Source organism: Poecilia reticulata, linkage group LG17 (genome assembly GCF_000633615.1).
Source record: "Poecilia reticulata strain Guanapo linkage group LG17, Guppy_female_1.0+MT, whole genome shotgun sequence".
NCBI lineage: Eukaryota > Metazoa > Chordata > Actinopteri > Cyprinodontiformes > Poeciliidae > Poecilia > Poecilia reticulata.
This window is the reverse complement of record NC_024347.1, coordinates 29,126,806-29,141,828: the sequence shown is the minus strand read 5'-3', so window position 1 is coordinate 29,141,828 and position 15,023 is coordinate 29,126,806. Positions and strand designations below refer to the sequence as shown.

The 15,023-nt window shown below is 38.9% G+C and overlaps 3 protein-coding genes across 4 annotated transcripts in view; all 3 read right to left on the bottom strand.

Moving 5' to 3' along the window:
• Nucleotides 1–14,188, bottom strand: part of LOC103480016 (tripartite motif-containing protein 16-like) — an 18,449-nt gene extending 4,261 nt beyond the window's left edge. The window contains exons 1-2 of one of the 2 annotated variants that reach the window (XM_017309952.1): nucleotides 13,925–14,188; nucleotides 2,039–2,629 (exon numbers count right to left, since the gene is read on the bottom strand). In XM_017309952.1, the coding sequence (XP_017165441.1) occupies nucleotides 2,039–2,629; nucleotides 13,925–14,155 (822 nt within the window). In that variant the 5' untranslated portion in view covers nucleotides 14,156–14,188. Of the gene's footprint in view, nucleotides 1–2,038; nucleotides 2,896–13,924 lie in introns of those variants that run through there. The other variant, XM_008434750.2, reaches the window with a different exon arrangement.
• LOC103480001 (tripartite motif-containing protein 16-like) lies at nucleotides 6,301–8,439 on the bottom strand. Its single transcript, XM_008434736.2, has 2 exons — nucleotides 7,944–8,439; nucleotides 6,301–7,856 (listed from the first exon to the last, which is right to left on the bottom strand). Exons 1-2 carry the CDS (start codon nucleotides 8,413–8,415, stop codon nucleotides 6,730–6,732), a joined length of 1,599 nt encoding a protein of 532 aa, XP_008432958.1. The 5' UTR covers nucleotides 8,416–8,439; the 3' UTR covers nucleotides 6,301–6,729.
• The window catches only part of LOC103480017 (E3 ubiquitin/ISG15 ligase TRIM25-like), a 16,137-nt gene continuing 12,142 nt past the window's right edge, over nucleotides 11,029–15,023 (bottom strand). Inside the window, exon 2 of the mRNA XM_017309951.1 lies at nucleotides 11,029–12,494. Coding sequence (XP_017165440.1) covers nucleotides 12,392–12,494 — 103 coding nt within the window. The 3' untranslated portion in view covers nucleotides 11,029–12,391. The remainder of the gene's footprint in view (nucleotides 12,495–15,023) is intronic.

Below are 15,023 nucleotides of genomic sequence, written 5' to 3'. Positions count from 1 at the left end.
TTCAGTTTTCTTCCAGTGCAGAAATCACAGGCCACATCTTCATGTCCAGCATAGCAGTGATCAGCAGGAGCAGCTTGGAGTCCAGTCTTCTTCAGCTCCTCTAACAAAGCTGCTAACATGGTGTTTTTCTCCAGATCAGGCCTCAGTATAAAGGTTTTCCTGCACTGAGGGCAGCTGTGGATTCTTTTCTTATCCTCTCCATCCCAGTGATCCGTAATACAGTTCCTACAGTAGCTGTGTCCACATGGAATCGTCACCGGATCCTTCAGTAGATCCAGACAGATCGAACAGCAAAAGGTTTCTTGGTCCAGTTGAACTGCTTGCTGCGCCATTTCTCCTCTCAGCAACAGTGACTGTGAGTTTAATTTTCCAGGAAGAGAAACTATGCTGAGATCTGATCTCTGGATCACTTTTCAGTGCAGAGAGGCAGCAGCCAATCAGCTTTCACCTTGAGCAAGAGTTGATCTCACCCAGGTTCAAGTTTCAGGTCAGGAAGGGAGGAAACAAGGAAACTTGAGAATAAAGAGGAGTTTCGAGGTTTGAAAGCAGGAAGAAAAGGGAATATATTCATACACTGATTCTTGTAAGAGGACTGGTTTGAGCAAAACACTTAGTGTGTAAAACAGTAAACAATTTCATTTAATTCAATTTAATTCAGTAGAGCTTATTTGTGCTTTATTTAACACCAAATCAGGCAAGAAATCTTATCTAGAAATTCAGAGTAATGGTGTAACAGAACAAACAGAAGGTGAGTTAAACATGAGATTAGTTGTAAGAGTTAATCCTGTCACCTCCACGTAATTTACACCATGAAGGCAAACAGGAAGGTAAAAGGAGCTACGTTAAAAACAAAATGTATAAGAATAAAATTAGAATTTTATTCAGTGATTAAAAATACAAATTCATTCTATGTAATTAATAATAATGAAGCAAAAATGAACAATTTCTGGATTCTAGGTCATGTAACAACATGACTTTCCTGCAGAGGGCAGCTTCACATCACCAACAGCTAACCAGTGAAGCAACATGTCAGTTTTAGTCTAATTTGTTCACAATCTTTTGTGCCTATAACCTGTTTCAAACAATAATGTTGAAAAATGAACAAATTGATCAAAACCAGAACATCAGATTTGAGGAAAACAAAGACTGAAAGCTCTGACTATTAATTTCTGAGCAGTTAAGACAAAGAAACAGCAATAATCACCAAAATAATCTGCTGGAGGAGTAAAACTTAGAATCAAACTCATTAGACCTTCAGTGGATTCTGTCCATGTGGTTTACAGAACTCAGCAGAACCTCCAGCATTACAAACCCAAACTCCAGCATGTAGCGGCTGAGTGAATCTGGTCTGGACTCTGTGGATCAGAGTCATGGATTCAGAGACGCTGTAGAAGGACAGAACACCTGCTTCATGATCCAGGTACACTCCGACTCTGGAGGAAACTGGACCTGAGACGGGAGTTGACTCGTTGTTGTGACAAAATTCAGAATTGTTTTGGTAACAATTTAATGCCCAAGATTTGTCATTACATCCAAATCCACTTTCAGTCCCGCCTCCTGCTCTGCTGATGTTCTTGTATGCCACTGCTACATAAACTCTCTCGCTCCACTCCACCTCCCAGTAACAATGTTCAGTTAAACTCTCTCTGCTCAGAACCTGATAATGATGAATGAATCTGTCTGGGTGACCATAATGAGACTGACATTGATCCATCACTACCACCTTCCGGTTCCCCTCTGATAGTAATAGATAACTGTGAGCTGTGTTTGGATCCAGTGTGATGTCACGTGAATATTTTAACAATCCAGCCCTTCCTGTTGGTTGTGGTTCTGGTTTTGGATCTGGCAGTAAAACATTCTTCTCAGTGACTGTCAGTGGGATGTTTTTCCATGTGTCTTTCAGAATGTTGTGTAGTTTTTCTTTGAACTTTGACACAGCGTCTGTAATGTCATTAAAGTACGGAGGAATTAAAGCGAAGCTGGAATATTCAAGAGACTCACTGAGTGCTGGCAGTGAGGGGTAGTTGAGGAGAAACTGGTTGTGATCCTCTGTGTGTGAGAGCTGCTCCAGCTCAGCGTCTTTCCTCTTCAGCTCACTGATCTCCTGCTCCAGCTTCTCCTGAACATCTTTGACTCGACTCACTTCAGTTTCCTGCTGGGATCTGATCTGCTGCTTCACATCAGAGCTTCTTTTCTGGAGGAGACGGATCAGCTCAGTGAAGATCTTCTCACTGTCCTCCACTGTTTTATCAGCAGAATGATTGATGGCCTCCACCTCCTGTTGAAGCAGCTTCACATCTTTCTCTCTGTCCTGGATTCTCTGCTGGATGTTTCCTCGTCTCTCCTTCAGCTCTCTCTGCCTCTCAGTCCTTCCTACTGCAGTTGACACTGCATCGTAACGAGAGCAGATGTTCTCCTTAACGTTCTTGGACGGCTCCACCAGCCTGTGATTCCTTAATTGAGGCTCGTTAGAATGAGGCTGAAGGTGTTCTTCACAGTAAGAGGCCAAACAGATTAAACAGGACTTGATGGCTTTCAGTTTTCTTCCAGTGCAGAAATCACAGGTCACATCTTCAGGTCCAGCATAGCAGTGATCAGCAGGAGCAGCTTGGAGTCCAGTCTTCTTCAGTTCTTCTAATAATTCAGCTAACATGATGTTTTTCTCCAGATCAGGCCTCGGTGTGAATGTTTTCCTGCACTGAGGACAGCTGTAGATCCCTCTCATATCCTCTTCACCCCAGAAGCTGTTAATGCAGTTCATACAGTAGCTGTGTCCACAGGGAATCGTCACCGGATCCTTCAGTAGATCCAAACAGATCGAACAGCAGAATTTTCTCTGGTTTAGCTGATTTTCTCTCTGCTCCATTTTCTGTTCATAGCAAGAGACGCACCGCAGATCTGTTTCATCAATGAGGAAATAAAGTGAACAAACCTGAACCTGCCTGTCCCAGCATGTTGGTCACACCCATCTTCATGTTTGAAGAGGTGTCAACCAACAAAATTGCAGGAGTGACTGGGAGCTTTTTCAGGGTGTAACCAAAAACAGATGATCTGATCTTTCTTTCTACTTTGCTTTCCCAAGACTCTCCAAAGACAAAACAACAGTTCTCTACTATCTCCATAGTGATAACGTATACTCAATTTATAAATTAAAAATATATTTAAATCTAAATCTGCAAACAATAGAAAGGTTTAAAATAAAGCAATTTGCTAAATCTTTGTATATGGCAGCAGTGGCGTAAAAAGTGGGTATGCAGGGTATGCAACGCATAGGGCCGATTTATGTTTTCGCATCCACCTGAATAAGTAGTTGCGCCACTGTATGGCAGTGGTTTCCAAACTATTCCTGCACCTCCATACCCCCCCCCCCCTCTCCCCTATGGATTACAAATAGCTGTCTGGTTGAACGATGTGTGTGAGCGGGGGTGGGGGATGGATTTTTAGAGACTCCCTGTTATATTCAGCTCCAGACAAACAGGGGAGGGGGGGAAATCAACTTTTTTGGGGGCAAAATGAATTGTAGCTGAACATAGACAACAGCATCAGTAGCCTACAGGCTACTTATTAAGCTTAAGGTGCTGTATTGATATTAGCTAGTCATCTTTTAGCTAACTTTACCTGCATCTAACAGCTTCACTCAACTCAGTCAACTCAGTGGGGGAAAAACTGAAAAGTTCTTTGCGTTTTACTGCTTTGCCGCCATGATTCTAACACACTTGTGTGGCTCTGCACAGCAGCAGCAGGTCTCCTTCACTGGCGCACAGGTGTAAAACCCAGTGCAGGCGTCGTAGCGCTTATGTTGCGTCTAAAGGCGGCTCGGAAAAAAACAGGTTACGACATGTTAACAACGGATTAAACAGTTTTAACTGCTGATAAAAGTGACAGAGGACACATACATAGAAAGTGTGGAAGCCCCTACTGTATCAAATTGACAGTGGAATAACAGAGAGTTGGCCATTCTAAGGTAAAAGCCCAGCGCATACAGCGTTCATGTTTTTTTGTTTTTTGTTTCATCCAGACGGCTTCCCGCGCCCCTCCTGCAATGGCATGGCGCCCGCCATTGGGGGCGCGCGCCACAGTTTGGGAACCTCTGGTATATGGGATGAAGTAAAATCTAAACTTGGAAAACAGGAAATAATTGTCAGTTTTTATTCCTGTTAATGAATTTAATTATCTTCTACTTATCTCAAATAAGCTGCATTCACGGAGACCTGGTCATTCCTCAAAATGCATGAAAATTTTCACACATCAGTTCTCATCAAAATTCACATGTATAGTTTGTCCTGGACTTGAATACAGAAAAGCAAACTCCTTTCACGGAATTTGATCAAACTCTAGGAATCTCTCATTCCTAGAGTTCTTAGGAATGGGAGATTAAAAGTTACTAACTGTCTGGTTCGATCTCTCTCTATAAAACTGGAAACTGAGAAATAAATTCTGTATCTGCTCTGAAATATCTATGATTGGTGTTAGCTAGATCCAGATTAGCTAACATCTGGACATTTAGAGATGAAGAACATGAATCCTCTTCATCAGTCTGGTGAACAACAACAATGTCTTCAGTCAGAGCCTCCTTCAGAGCCGCTGTAATACTGACCTCTTCAGGAGGACCTTCCTACCTTCAGCCGTCAGAATTTAAAGTCAATCTTTGAAGAAACTTGATATTGAGGCACAGCAGCTGTTAGTTTATCGATAGGATTAATTAAGTTTTTATTTTTTGATTGTAGTGAGTTGAATCACTTCCTGCATTTTTATGTTTTTATTGCTTAGCCCACGTTTGATTTTCCAGAAAGCATTGATGGAGTCAGAGTAAGCAGAAGTATTGATTCTGGTTAAATAAACTGGACTCAGAATATTAAAAAGACATAAATCAAAAATCACTGAAATGTTATTTGTACAGCAGATTTCAGTAACAAGGCAGTTCAAAGTGTTTTACATCATTAAAACACAAAAATCAACAATTTAAACATTAAAATGCCATTACTATACATCAAAATGTTGGTTAGTGTTTCAAAGCAGGTTGGGTTTCAGTCTACATTTAAAGATTTTCACTTATATTTAAGTCCAATTCCTGCACTTTTATTTCTTTAGAAAACATTTAAATAATTTATTATTTTTTTCTGCATTAATCCAATAGATTTAACATTTAAGCCCTCAGACACAATCAGTTAGAGCGAGCTGACATTTTCCCTTCAGTTAAGCAGGTTGTGAACATCTGCTGTCAGCAGATCCCTGATGTCTTCTACACTCCAGGATTCATGTGTTTTACGCTTTTATTTTATTTCATTTTATTTACCGAAGAGGGACGCTGCATTAATGGACAAAACCAAAGTAAATGCACCAAATATAGTGAATACAATAAAATAAAAAAAAACGAACAAATGCAAAAAATTCTGAATAAATCCAACAATTTAAGAGGTTTAGAGTTATTTTTGTCTTGCAGTAATAGCTAATTGCTCTGTCAGCCACTAGGTGGTGCTGTGTTCCTCCTACTCCCGACCTCTTTATGGTCACTGTTGATGTTCATCTCTAAGGAACTTTAATGTTGTCAAAAGTCATGTTAAGGGTCATTATTTGGACTCGACCATTCTGGGAGCATCTAAAATGGTTCATCTAGACCAGAGATCTGCAACCTGTGGCTCTTAATAACTTTAGCCAAACATGACAAAGAATTGAACATTGTTTTAAAATATAACAGTAATAAAAAAATGCTAACTTTAGCAGATTTTTCACAAAAGTATTGTTAGGAATATTTTGTATGAGGTAATTCTTCTCTAAAGCATTTTAAAAGTAATATAAATGAGTGGACATTATGAAAAAATTAAGTGTTAACTTTGACATCACAAAAAATATTTTGCTTCATTGAGAATTTCAACATAAGCAGGTTTTAATCTTGGTTTTTACAGCATAAATTATTACTCTATTGGTGTAAAGGAGTAAATTTGATAAATTTTCAAATCAACATAAATCAGCTTTTTACAGATTTGTGAATGAAGAGTTTAATGTTAAAAGATCAAAGGTAAATTTTAGTGAATATTATAAGATTTGATTATAAAATGTATATATGGTATATATGGACATGTTTATTTTAGCTTAGACTAGATACTAGACTTTCAATAAAATGATTTGTCAATATCTGTCCTTGAAAGTTGTCCTTACGATGAAAGGTTTTCCATATGAAAGACTTACAGTAGGAATTAAAGTTTTTCTTAAATTATGAACCTAAAACACTCAACAGCATTTGGTGTGAAAAAAAAGTCTAAAAAAACCAAAAACAAAACTGAAGTCTAGACAAAAATCTCAAGTTATCCAGTTTGTATTCAGTTTATTTATTGGATTCAAACAGACAAAGACCATGTGGAATTGAAGATAAAAAATCTTCATAAATGTCTTAATCTGATATTTCTCTCTACAGGTCATGTTGCAAGAAATGCGTACAAAGAAGATTTAGTATCTGTCTTGGTGGACAGATACTAAACTAACTATAACGTAATCAACAAGTGAATGCTAAAATGAGGCATTAACAAACACGCACAAATAAATTGAATGTATGTTTTGTTGAATGAAAAAAAACCCTAGAAGTCAAAAAAGAAACTGAACAAAATCTAAGACTAAAATAAAAAAAAAATCACTTGTATTCAAAGTTAAACACATTTAGAAACAACAGATAGAATGAATGAAATTAAACAAGAGATCGGACAGCAAATATCTCAAAAACTGAGAATCTTATCATTTAAGTTTACAGAACTCAGCAGAACCTCGAGGTTCATGCAGTCGTATCCCAGCCAGCAGCGGCTCAGTGAATGTGGTCTGGACTCTGTGGATCAGAGTCATGGATTCAGAGACGCTGTAGAAGGACAGAACACCTGCTCTGTGGTCCAGGTACACTCCTAGTATGGAGGAAACTGGACCTGAGATGGAGGTCCAGTCATTGTTGTTACCAAATCTCATTTGGTCATGACCATATGCACCTTTGTAATGATTTGCAGACCAAGAATTTTCATTATATCCAAATCTACATTCATTCCCACCTCCTGCTCTGCTGATATTCTTATATGCCACTGCTACATAAACTGGCCCTTTCCGCTCCACCTCCCAGTAACAACGTCCAGTCAGACTCTCTCTACTCAGAACCTGACACCAATCAGTGAATCTGTCTGGATGAYTWGRATAARWCTGATRKTGAYCCATTCTTGTCACCTTCCTGTTTCCCTCTGACAGAACCAGCATTGTGTGAGCCGTGTTTGGATCCAGGTTGATTTCACATGAATACTTTAAGAATCCAGCTCTGCTCTTTGGTTCTGGTTCTGACAGTAGAACATCCACCTCAGTGACCATCAGTGAGATGTTTGTCCATGAGTCTCTCAGGACGTCCTGTAGTTTGTCTCTGAGCTCTGACACAGCTGCTGTCACGTCCTCAAAGTGTCTCAGAGGACGGATGTTGATGCTGGATGAGTGTGTCGACTCCCTGAGTGCTGGCAGTGAGGGGTAGTTGAGGAGAAACTGGTTGTGATCCTCTGTGTGTGAGAGCTGCTCCAGCTCAGCGTCTTTCCTCTTCAGCTCACTGATCTCCTGCTCCAGCTTCTCCTGAACATCTTTGACTCGACTCACTTTAGTTTCCTGCTGGGATCTGATCTGCTGCTTCACATCAGAGCTTCTTTTCTGGAGGAGACGGATCAGCTCAGTGAAGATCTTCTCACTGTCCTCCACTGTTTTATCAGCAGAGTGATTGATGGCCTCCACCTCCTGTTGAAGCAGCTTCACATCTTTCTCTCTGTCCTGGATTCTCTGCTGGATGTTTCCTCGTCTCTCCTCCAGCTCTCTCTGCCTCTCAGTCCTTTCTGCTGCAGCTGACACTGTGTCATGRCCTTTATGTTCATCCACAGAGCARAGATAACRGATACAYTTCTKATCWKTGCGGCAGAAGATATCAATCTCCTTACCATGCTTAGAGTAGATGTTCTCCTGGAGGTTCTTGGACGGCTCCACCAGCTTGTGTTTCTTTAAAGGAGCCACATCATGATGAGGCCGAAGGTGTTTCTTACAGTAAGAGGCCAGACAGATTAAACAGGACTTGATGGCTTTCCGTTTTCTTCCAGTGCAGATATCACAGGTCACATATCCAGATTCAGCAGAATGTAGATCAGCAGCAGCAGCTTGGAGTCCAGTTTTCTTCAGCTGCTCTACTAAAACTGCTAACATGGTGTTTTTCTCCAGGTCAGGCCTCTGTGTGAAGGTTTTCCCACACTGAGGACAGTGATAGTTCTTCTTCTCCTCACCTTCATCCCAGAAGCTTTTAATACAGTTCATACAGTAGCTGTGTCCACAGGAAGTAGCCACTGGATCCGTCAGTAGATCCAAACAGATCGAACAGGAGAAAGTTTCTCGGTTCAGCTGAACTGCTTGCTGCGCCATTTTTCCTCTCAGTAACAACGACTGTGTGAGTTTCACTTCATGAGAACAGAAACTAGTTTAAGCTCTGATCTACCAATCAGGTTTCAGTGCAGAGAGGCAGCAACCAATCAGCTTTCACCTTCAGCACCTCTTGGCTCCACCCAGCTTCAGGTTTCAGATCAGGAAGGGAGAAAACAAAGAAACCTGGTAATGAAGAGTTACTGCTGGTTTTAAATGCAGGAAGAAAAATAAGGATTTTCATGGACTGATTCCAGGAAGAGGACTGGTTTGAGATTAAAACTCTGAGTGGGTAAAACAACAAATCAGTTCAGAAAAGTGTATCTATAATTAATTTAACACCGGGTCAGCTTTAAAGTCTTAAGTAAAAACTCAAAACAACAACAAACCAAAATTGTTCAATGCTTTGCAATTTCAGTAAAAACTCATGTATTATATATATTTTTTAGAGATTTGTAGATATTAACTTGCAATCAATCAATCAATAAATCTGGCAGAAAGATGGTTTTATCCTTGTTTCCAAGTGTGAATAATTTTTTATCTGCTTCACAATTGTGTACAATTTGTGATCCTCTTTCACATTAAATTCCAATAAAATATTTTTATGGTTGTGGTTCTAATATGAGAAAATATGGAAAAGTTCAAGGGGTATAAAAACTTTTGCATGCCATATGACGTCAGGTAAACATGCAGGTAAAACAACTTCAAAAAATACTTTCCTGAAGAGTTGAAGTGTGTTTTTATGGGATGTTTGGCCATTCAATCAGAAGTGCATCTTTGAGGTCAGACACTGATGTTGGACAGGAAAACACGGTGTACAGTCTCTGCTGTATTTCATCCCAAAGCTGTTCTACCAAGCTGAAGTCTGGACTCTGTGCAACCTGATGAAGTTCCTCCTCATTAAACTCCTGATCTGATCAGACGTGTTGGAACAGAACTGGGCTGAATCTAAACTCTTCCCAGAACACGGGGAAATAAACCTAATTTATTTTAACTTAGAATTGTTAAAAACTGTTCAAACTGTATAAAACACAGCTATAAAATGTATTTTCTGAACTTTGCAGTTTCACAACTTTTTCATGAATGTTTGACCAAAGAGAGGCTTTTATCACCTGAAGTTATCTGAATTGAATCAAGCAACTGATATGAAATTCCTTAACATTTGTCTTCATCTCTTAAATTTAAATATAAGAAACTGATGCAGATGTTAAAATGTAACTAAATGAGATTAAAGAAGAAAACAGATAAATTATGAAACACGAGGAACAAGAAACTTTAATCAATTCTGGGTTCAAACTTTACCACCACAGAGATGAACAGGGAAGAAACATGACAGCTTTTTTCTGAACATAAAACACAATAAAAAAAAATGTTCTCATGCATGTCAGGACTCAACAAAATGAGTTCAAACATGACAGAATCAAAGAACCACTTTCATGTCATTTTATTAAATATAATAAAATCTCCTGCAGAAACTGTCAGCAGGTTAAATTCCCATGAAGCTGAGATTTATTGTCCAGATTCACTGATTGTTTTTAATTAAACCTCACAGAGTCTGAGGATGTTCACAGTTTGTAGAGCTAGAAAACAACATGGTGGAGGTTTTTAAAATGGCCGCCATGAAGCAGGAAAATCTGTCAGAACAAACTGAGATGAAGAGATTATTGAAGGAGTGACTGATATTGGAATAGATTAAACTCATAAATAAAATATTTATTATTCACACTTTATTTTGGTTCACATATGATGGAAATGTTGATACTTTTTAGTTTTTATGTACTGATGTATCTGCTGTGCTTTGGTACTTCTGCAAGATGTGTTTTCCTGTTAAAGACGATGCCAGAGAATGTGCAGACGTTTTCACAGCCGTTTTCAAAAGTAGGTTAACTGTAACATCCTGTGTAGAACGCCTCTCCTTGTAGCCGTCTTAAAGCAGTGGTGTCAAACTCATTTTTATTTTGGGCCGAATCAAAAATCTGAATGTTMTTAAAGGGCCGGTTGCACCAGAATCTATTGATAAAACCAATAAAACTGTTAAAATATCAATAAATAGCTGTTCCTCYRRGATTTGTGATTATTTTAGTGTTTATTTTTGCAATCAAAATGACAGATTTTGTGGTGAATATTAAGAAATATTTGTAATCGTTATTCTTTTACAATATTTACACTAATGTATGATGTCAAATGTGACTCTATCACTCGTCGTATCAGTTACGGATTCAACGTTTTTGACCAATTTTGAGAAAATTAGCAGTAAAATCAGGAAAAAATGTGGAAATTTGTTGATTTTGTGTGATTTTTGCAGATTTGTGAAAAACTGGAAGGACTTATTGATGTAATTTGGAGTCCAGAGGGCCACATAAAAAGCTGCGGCGGGCMMGATTTGGCCCCCGGGCCTTGAGTTTGACACCTGTGTCTTAAAGGATTGCCATATATGGAATGTATTGTTTGCATTTGCCTGTGCTGTTGAATTCTCACTATGACGACATGCCTATGCACTGAAGAGAATAAATATTGAAAGGTTTGCCTGAACAACTAAGTCTGACATGTTTCTCCCCTTTTGCAAAAGACAAGTTTTTGTGTCCTTGTGATTTTTTCAGAGTTTATTTGAAGAATAAACCTAACAACATATATACAAATTACAACATCAACATGGAGATATACAGAGAACTGGTATGTAAAGAACAGAAGAAAACAGTTATTAGAGATTATATGTTACAAAATGATTCATTTTACAGAAACGGCTCCATTGGTTGTAAACTAAACAAAATCAACTTGATTTAAGTAACAGGAATACAAGTTCATATAAATACCGTCACCGCCTCAGTTTTCTGAGTTCACAGAATAACATCCATGTTAAAAAGTAATGAAACATTTTAATATTGCTGATTTAATTTATGAATATTCAAAAAATCCCAGAAACCAGTTTAAAATACAATGTTAAAACTGATGTTGAACTGAGTCAGCTATAAATCAAATGACAAACATCTCAGCACAACAGTAAGGCTCATAAGTATTCATACCCTTTAGAGATTGAGGCTTAATTACAATCAGACCAACATGTTTCTTCTGACTGGACACAATGTCAACAGTTTGGAAAGGTTCAGCCAGAAGCTCAATGTGAATCTAAGGAGGGAGTTAAAGATTAGGGTGATGGCAAGGAGGCTGTTCCACCTCAAGGACTTGGAGCTACTTAGCAAAGAGAAATCATTAAATTACCCATAAATATTTACAGACAGCTGCTTAGAGGTGATAAGAAAAGTTTCACTGTTATATTGCCACACAATCGGTTTATTATTGAAAAAGGTTTAATTTTCCCTTTTGAAGAAATGATATGTATAGTCAGTCAGAAAGTATTTTGTTCAAAATTGATGATCTTTTTATATTTATTCATGATAGATTAATAGATGTCCTTGTTTGAAAATCAATTTAAACGCAAATCTGCCAAAATCAAAATTTTGTTTTGAGCTTAACAAAATAATTCAGAGTGTTATTTTCTTACGTTGTTAAAGAGCCAAACTGAAAATAAAGTAGAATAAAATGTGATTGAGTAACTAGGCTTTGATTGTATTTACTCATGTAGCAAAATATAAAATTATTCTAAGATCCTGGGAACCAAATAAGGGAAAGTTTGTTAAATCAGTCTACCAGCTGACAATAAAACAACTTAAAACAAACATCTATAGAAACACAGACTGGTATTATGGAGAGAAGATGTGAATCTAGAATATAGAAACAAAATAAAATAGGTACATATTCAGTTCAGCTCTGTCATTTTGTTATAATTAAAAACTAGACTGAGTGGCTGATCAACCGAGGCTGTAATTCTTGGTAATAGCTCTGTTAACTGGGTCACATTTATAAAAAAAATATGAATCCTTTTGATTGTAATGTAGAGAACTTTACACTTTGCTTCTCTGAGCTGCTGCACAGTAAAAAATCATTTCCCTGCAGGTATCAGGCTTTTCTTTGTCTCACATTAAAACACAGAAAACTTTCTGAAAAGGTCGAGTTGACTGAACTCAGCTGAGTCTCCAGTTTCATACAGTCGTATCCCAGCCAGCAGCGGCTGAGTGAATCTGGTCTGGACTCTGTGGAGGAGAGTCGTGGATTCAGGGAAACTGAAACGGTTATGAGGGAAGAGAGTCGTGGTTCCAGAGACGCTGTAGAAGGACAGAACACCTGCTCCATGATCCAGGAACACTCCTATTCTAGATGAACGAGGAGCCGAGATCAGAGTCAGAGTTTTGTTGTGTCTGAATACATACATGAGTTTGCAGCACTCCAGAGCCCAGGAGGTTTCATTTAGCCCAAATGTGTATTCATTTGGTTGGCGGCCCCATCCTACGGATTTTCTCCTGATATCTTTGTAAGCAACAGCCACTGTGAATCTACCAGAGCTCTCCACCTCCCAGTAAGAACATCGACTCAGAGGGTCTTTACTCAACACTTGGTAACATCTATCAAACCGTTCAGAGTCGTCTTTAAATTGTTCTCTGTTCTTCTTTACTGCTCTGTTTCTCGTGACAGACAAATATCTGTTTGCTGTCCTTGAGTCCAGTGTTAGATCCTGTGAATATTTCAAGAGTTCATCTCTGTCCATTAGCCACTCTGTGGGAGTTAATGAAGCCTCTGAATCAATCTTCTTCAGGGAAATATGCATCCACCTATTGCCCACTATTTGCTCAATCGTACTTTCAGCCTCTGACACAGCTGCTTTTACATCATTGATGCACCATATTTCATGAAAAGCAGACATTCTGCTTCCGTAATTTAAAAAATCAGACCAGCTATTTTGGAGCACTTTGTAGGATCCTGGGATGTAATTTTTCAGAAACTGGATGTCGTCCTCTGTGTCTAAGAGCTGTGCCAGTTCAGCATCTTTCCTCTTCAGCTCATCGATCTCCTGCTCCAACTCCTTCTGTTTACCTTTAGCTTCACGAACTTCAGTTTCCTGTTCTGACCTGATGTAGTTCTTAACATCAGAGCTTTTTCTCTTGATCAGATGAATCAGATCAATAAAGATCTTCTCACATGCTTCAACTGATTTATCAGCAGAGTAATTTATGAACACAACTTTCTGTTTTTGCTCTTTGGCTTTTTTCTTTCTGTCCTGGATTCTCTGCTGGATGTTTCCTCGTCTCTCCTCCAGCTCTCTCTTCCTCTCAGCTCTTTCTGCTGCAGCTGACACTGTGTCATGACCTTTATGTTCATCCACAGAACAGAGATAACAGATACACTTCTGATCAGTGCGGCAGAACATCTTCATCACCTCATCATGCKTAGAGCARATGTTCTYCTGGAGGTTCTTGGACGGCTCCACCAGCTTGTGTTTCTTTAAAGGAGCCACWTCATAATGAGGCTGAAGGTGTTTCTCACAGTAAGAGGCCAGACAGAATAAACAGGACTTGATGGCTTTCAGTTTTCTTCCAGTGCAGAAATCACAGGCCACATCTTCAGGTCCAGCATAGCAGAGATCAGCAGGAGCAGCTGAGAGTCCAGTCTTCTTCAGCTGCTCCACTAAAGCTGCTAACATGATGTTCTTCCCAAGATCAGATCTCCGTGTAAAGGTCTTCCTGCACTGAGGGCAGCTGTGGATTCTTTTCTGATCCTCTTCATCCCAGAAGCTTTTAATGCAGTTCATACAGTAGCTGTGTCCACAGGGAATCGTCACCGGATCCTTCAGTAGATCCAAACAGATCGAACAGGAGAAAGTTTCTTGGTCCAGCTGATTCTGCTCCATTGCTGCTCTCAGTAACAGCAACTGTGTGAGTTTCACTTCCTGAAAACCGAAACTAGTTTCAACTGTTGCTTACTAATCCTGTCAGTGCAGAGAGGCTGCAGCCAATCAACTTTCAGCTTTGGTAGCTATTGGCTCCACCTAGATTCAACGATCAAATTTGATGGGGAGGGGACAGGAAGGAGCTGCTCTGTTTAAATGCAAGGACCTGTTTTACCAAAGTTGAACTGAAACGTCCTGTAGGAACAGGTAGCAGGGATTCACCAAACCTCATCAACACAACCTTTACGTGAAATCCATTTGTGAGGTCAGACAATGATTTTGGACGAGAAGGCCTATCTTTCACTCTCTGCTGTAATTCATCCTAAAGCTGTTCTATCATATTAAATCAGGACTCTGTGCAACAACTTATAAAACATGTTATGTGTAATTAATTTAGAGAGCAAATGCTTGTTTTTGTTCTTTATTCAAGTTTTGCTTGGAGATTTGACTAAACATTCAGGCAGGGGAGCTGTGGTTAAAAATGTCAATTTATTTCCTTAAATCTTTGTTGGTTAAATTCATGAGTTTAATTTGTTTCTTGAATGAGAACTTACCTTTGCAGGTGTGTTTCATCAGCAGGATGGAGCAGCAAAGGAGGGGAAACGCACCAGGTGCTGCTAAAAGCTCCTGGAACAAACCATGGCAATTAGGAGGGGTAACAAGCTGAGGAGTTAAGATAGATTTATTTATTCTTTGACCTTAAATATTTTTTTAATTGTAATGTTTTGTATGTTTGTATGTATGTATGTATGTATGTATGTATGTATGTATGTATGTATGTATGTATGTATGTATGTATGTATGTATGTATGTATGTATGTATGTATGT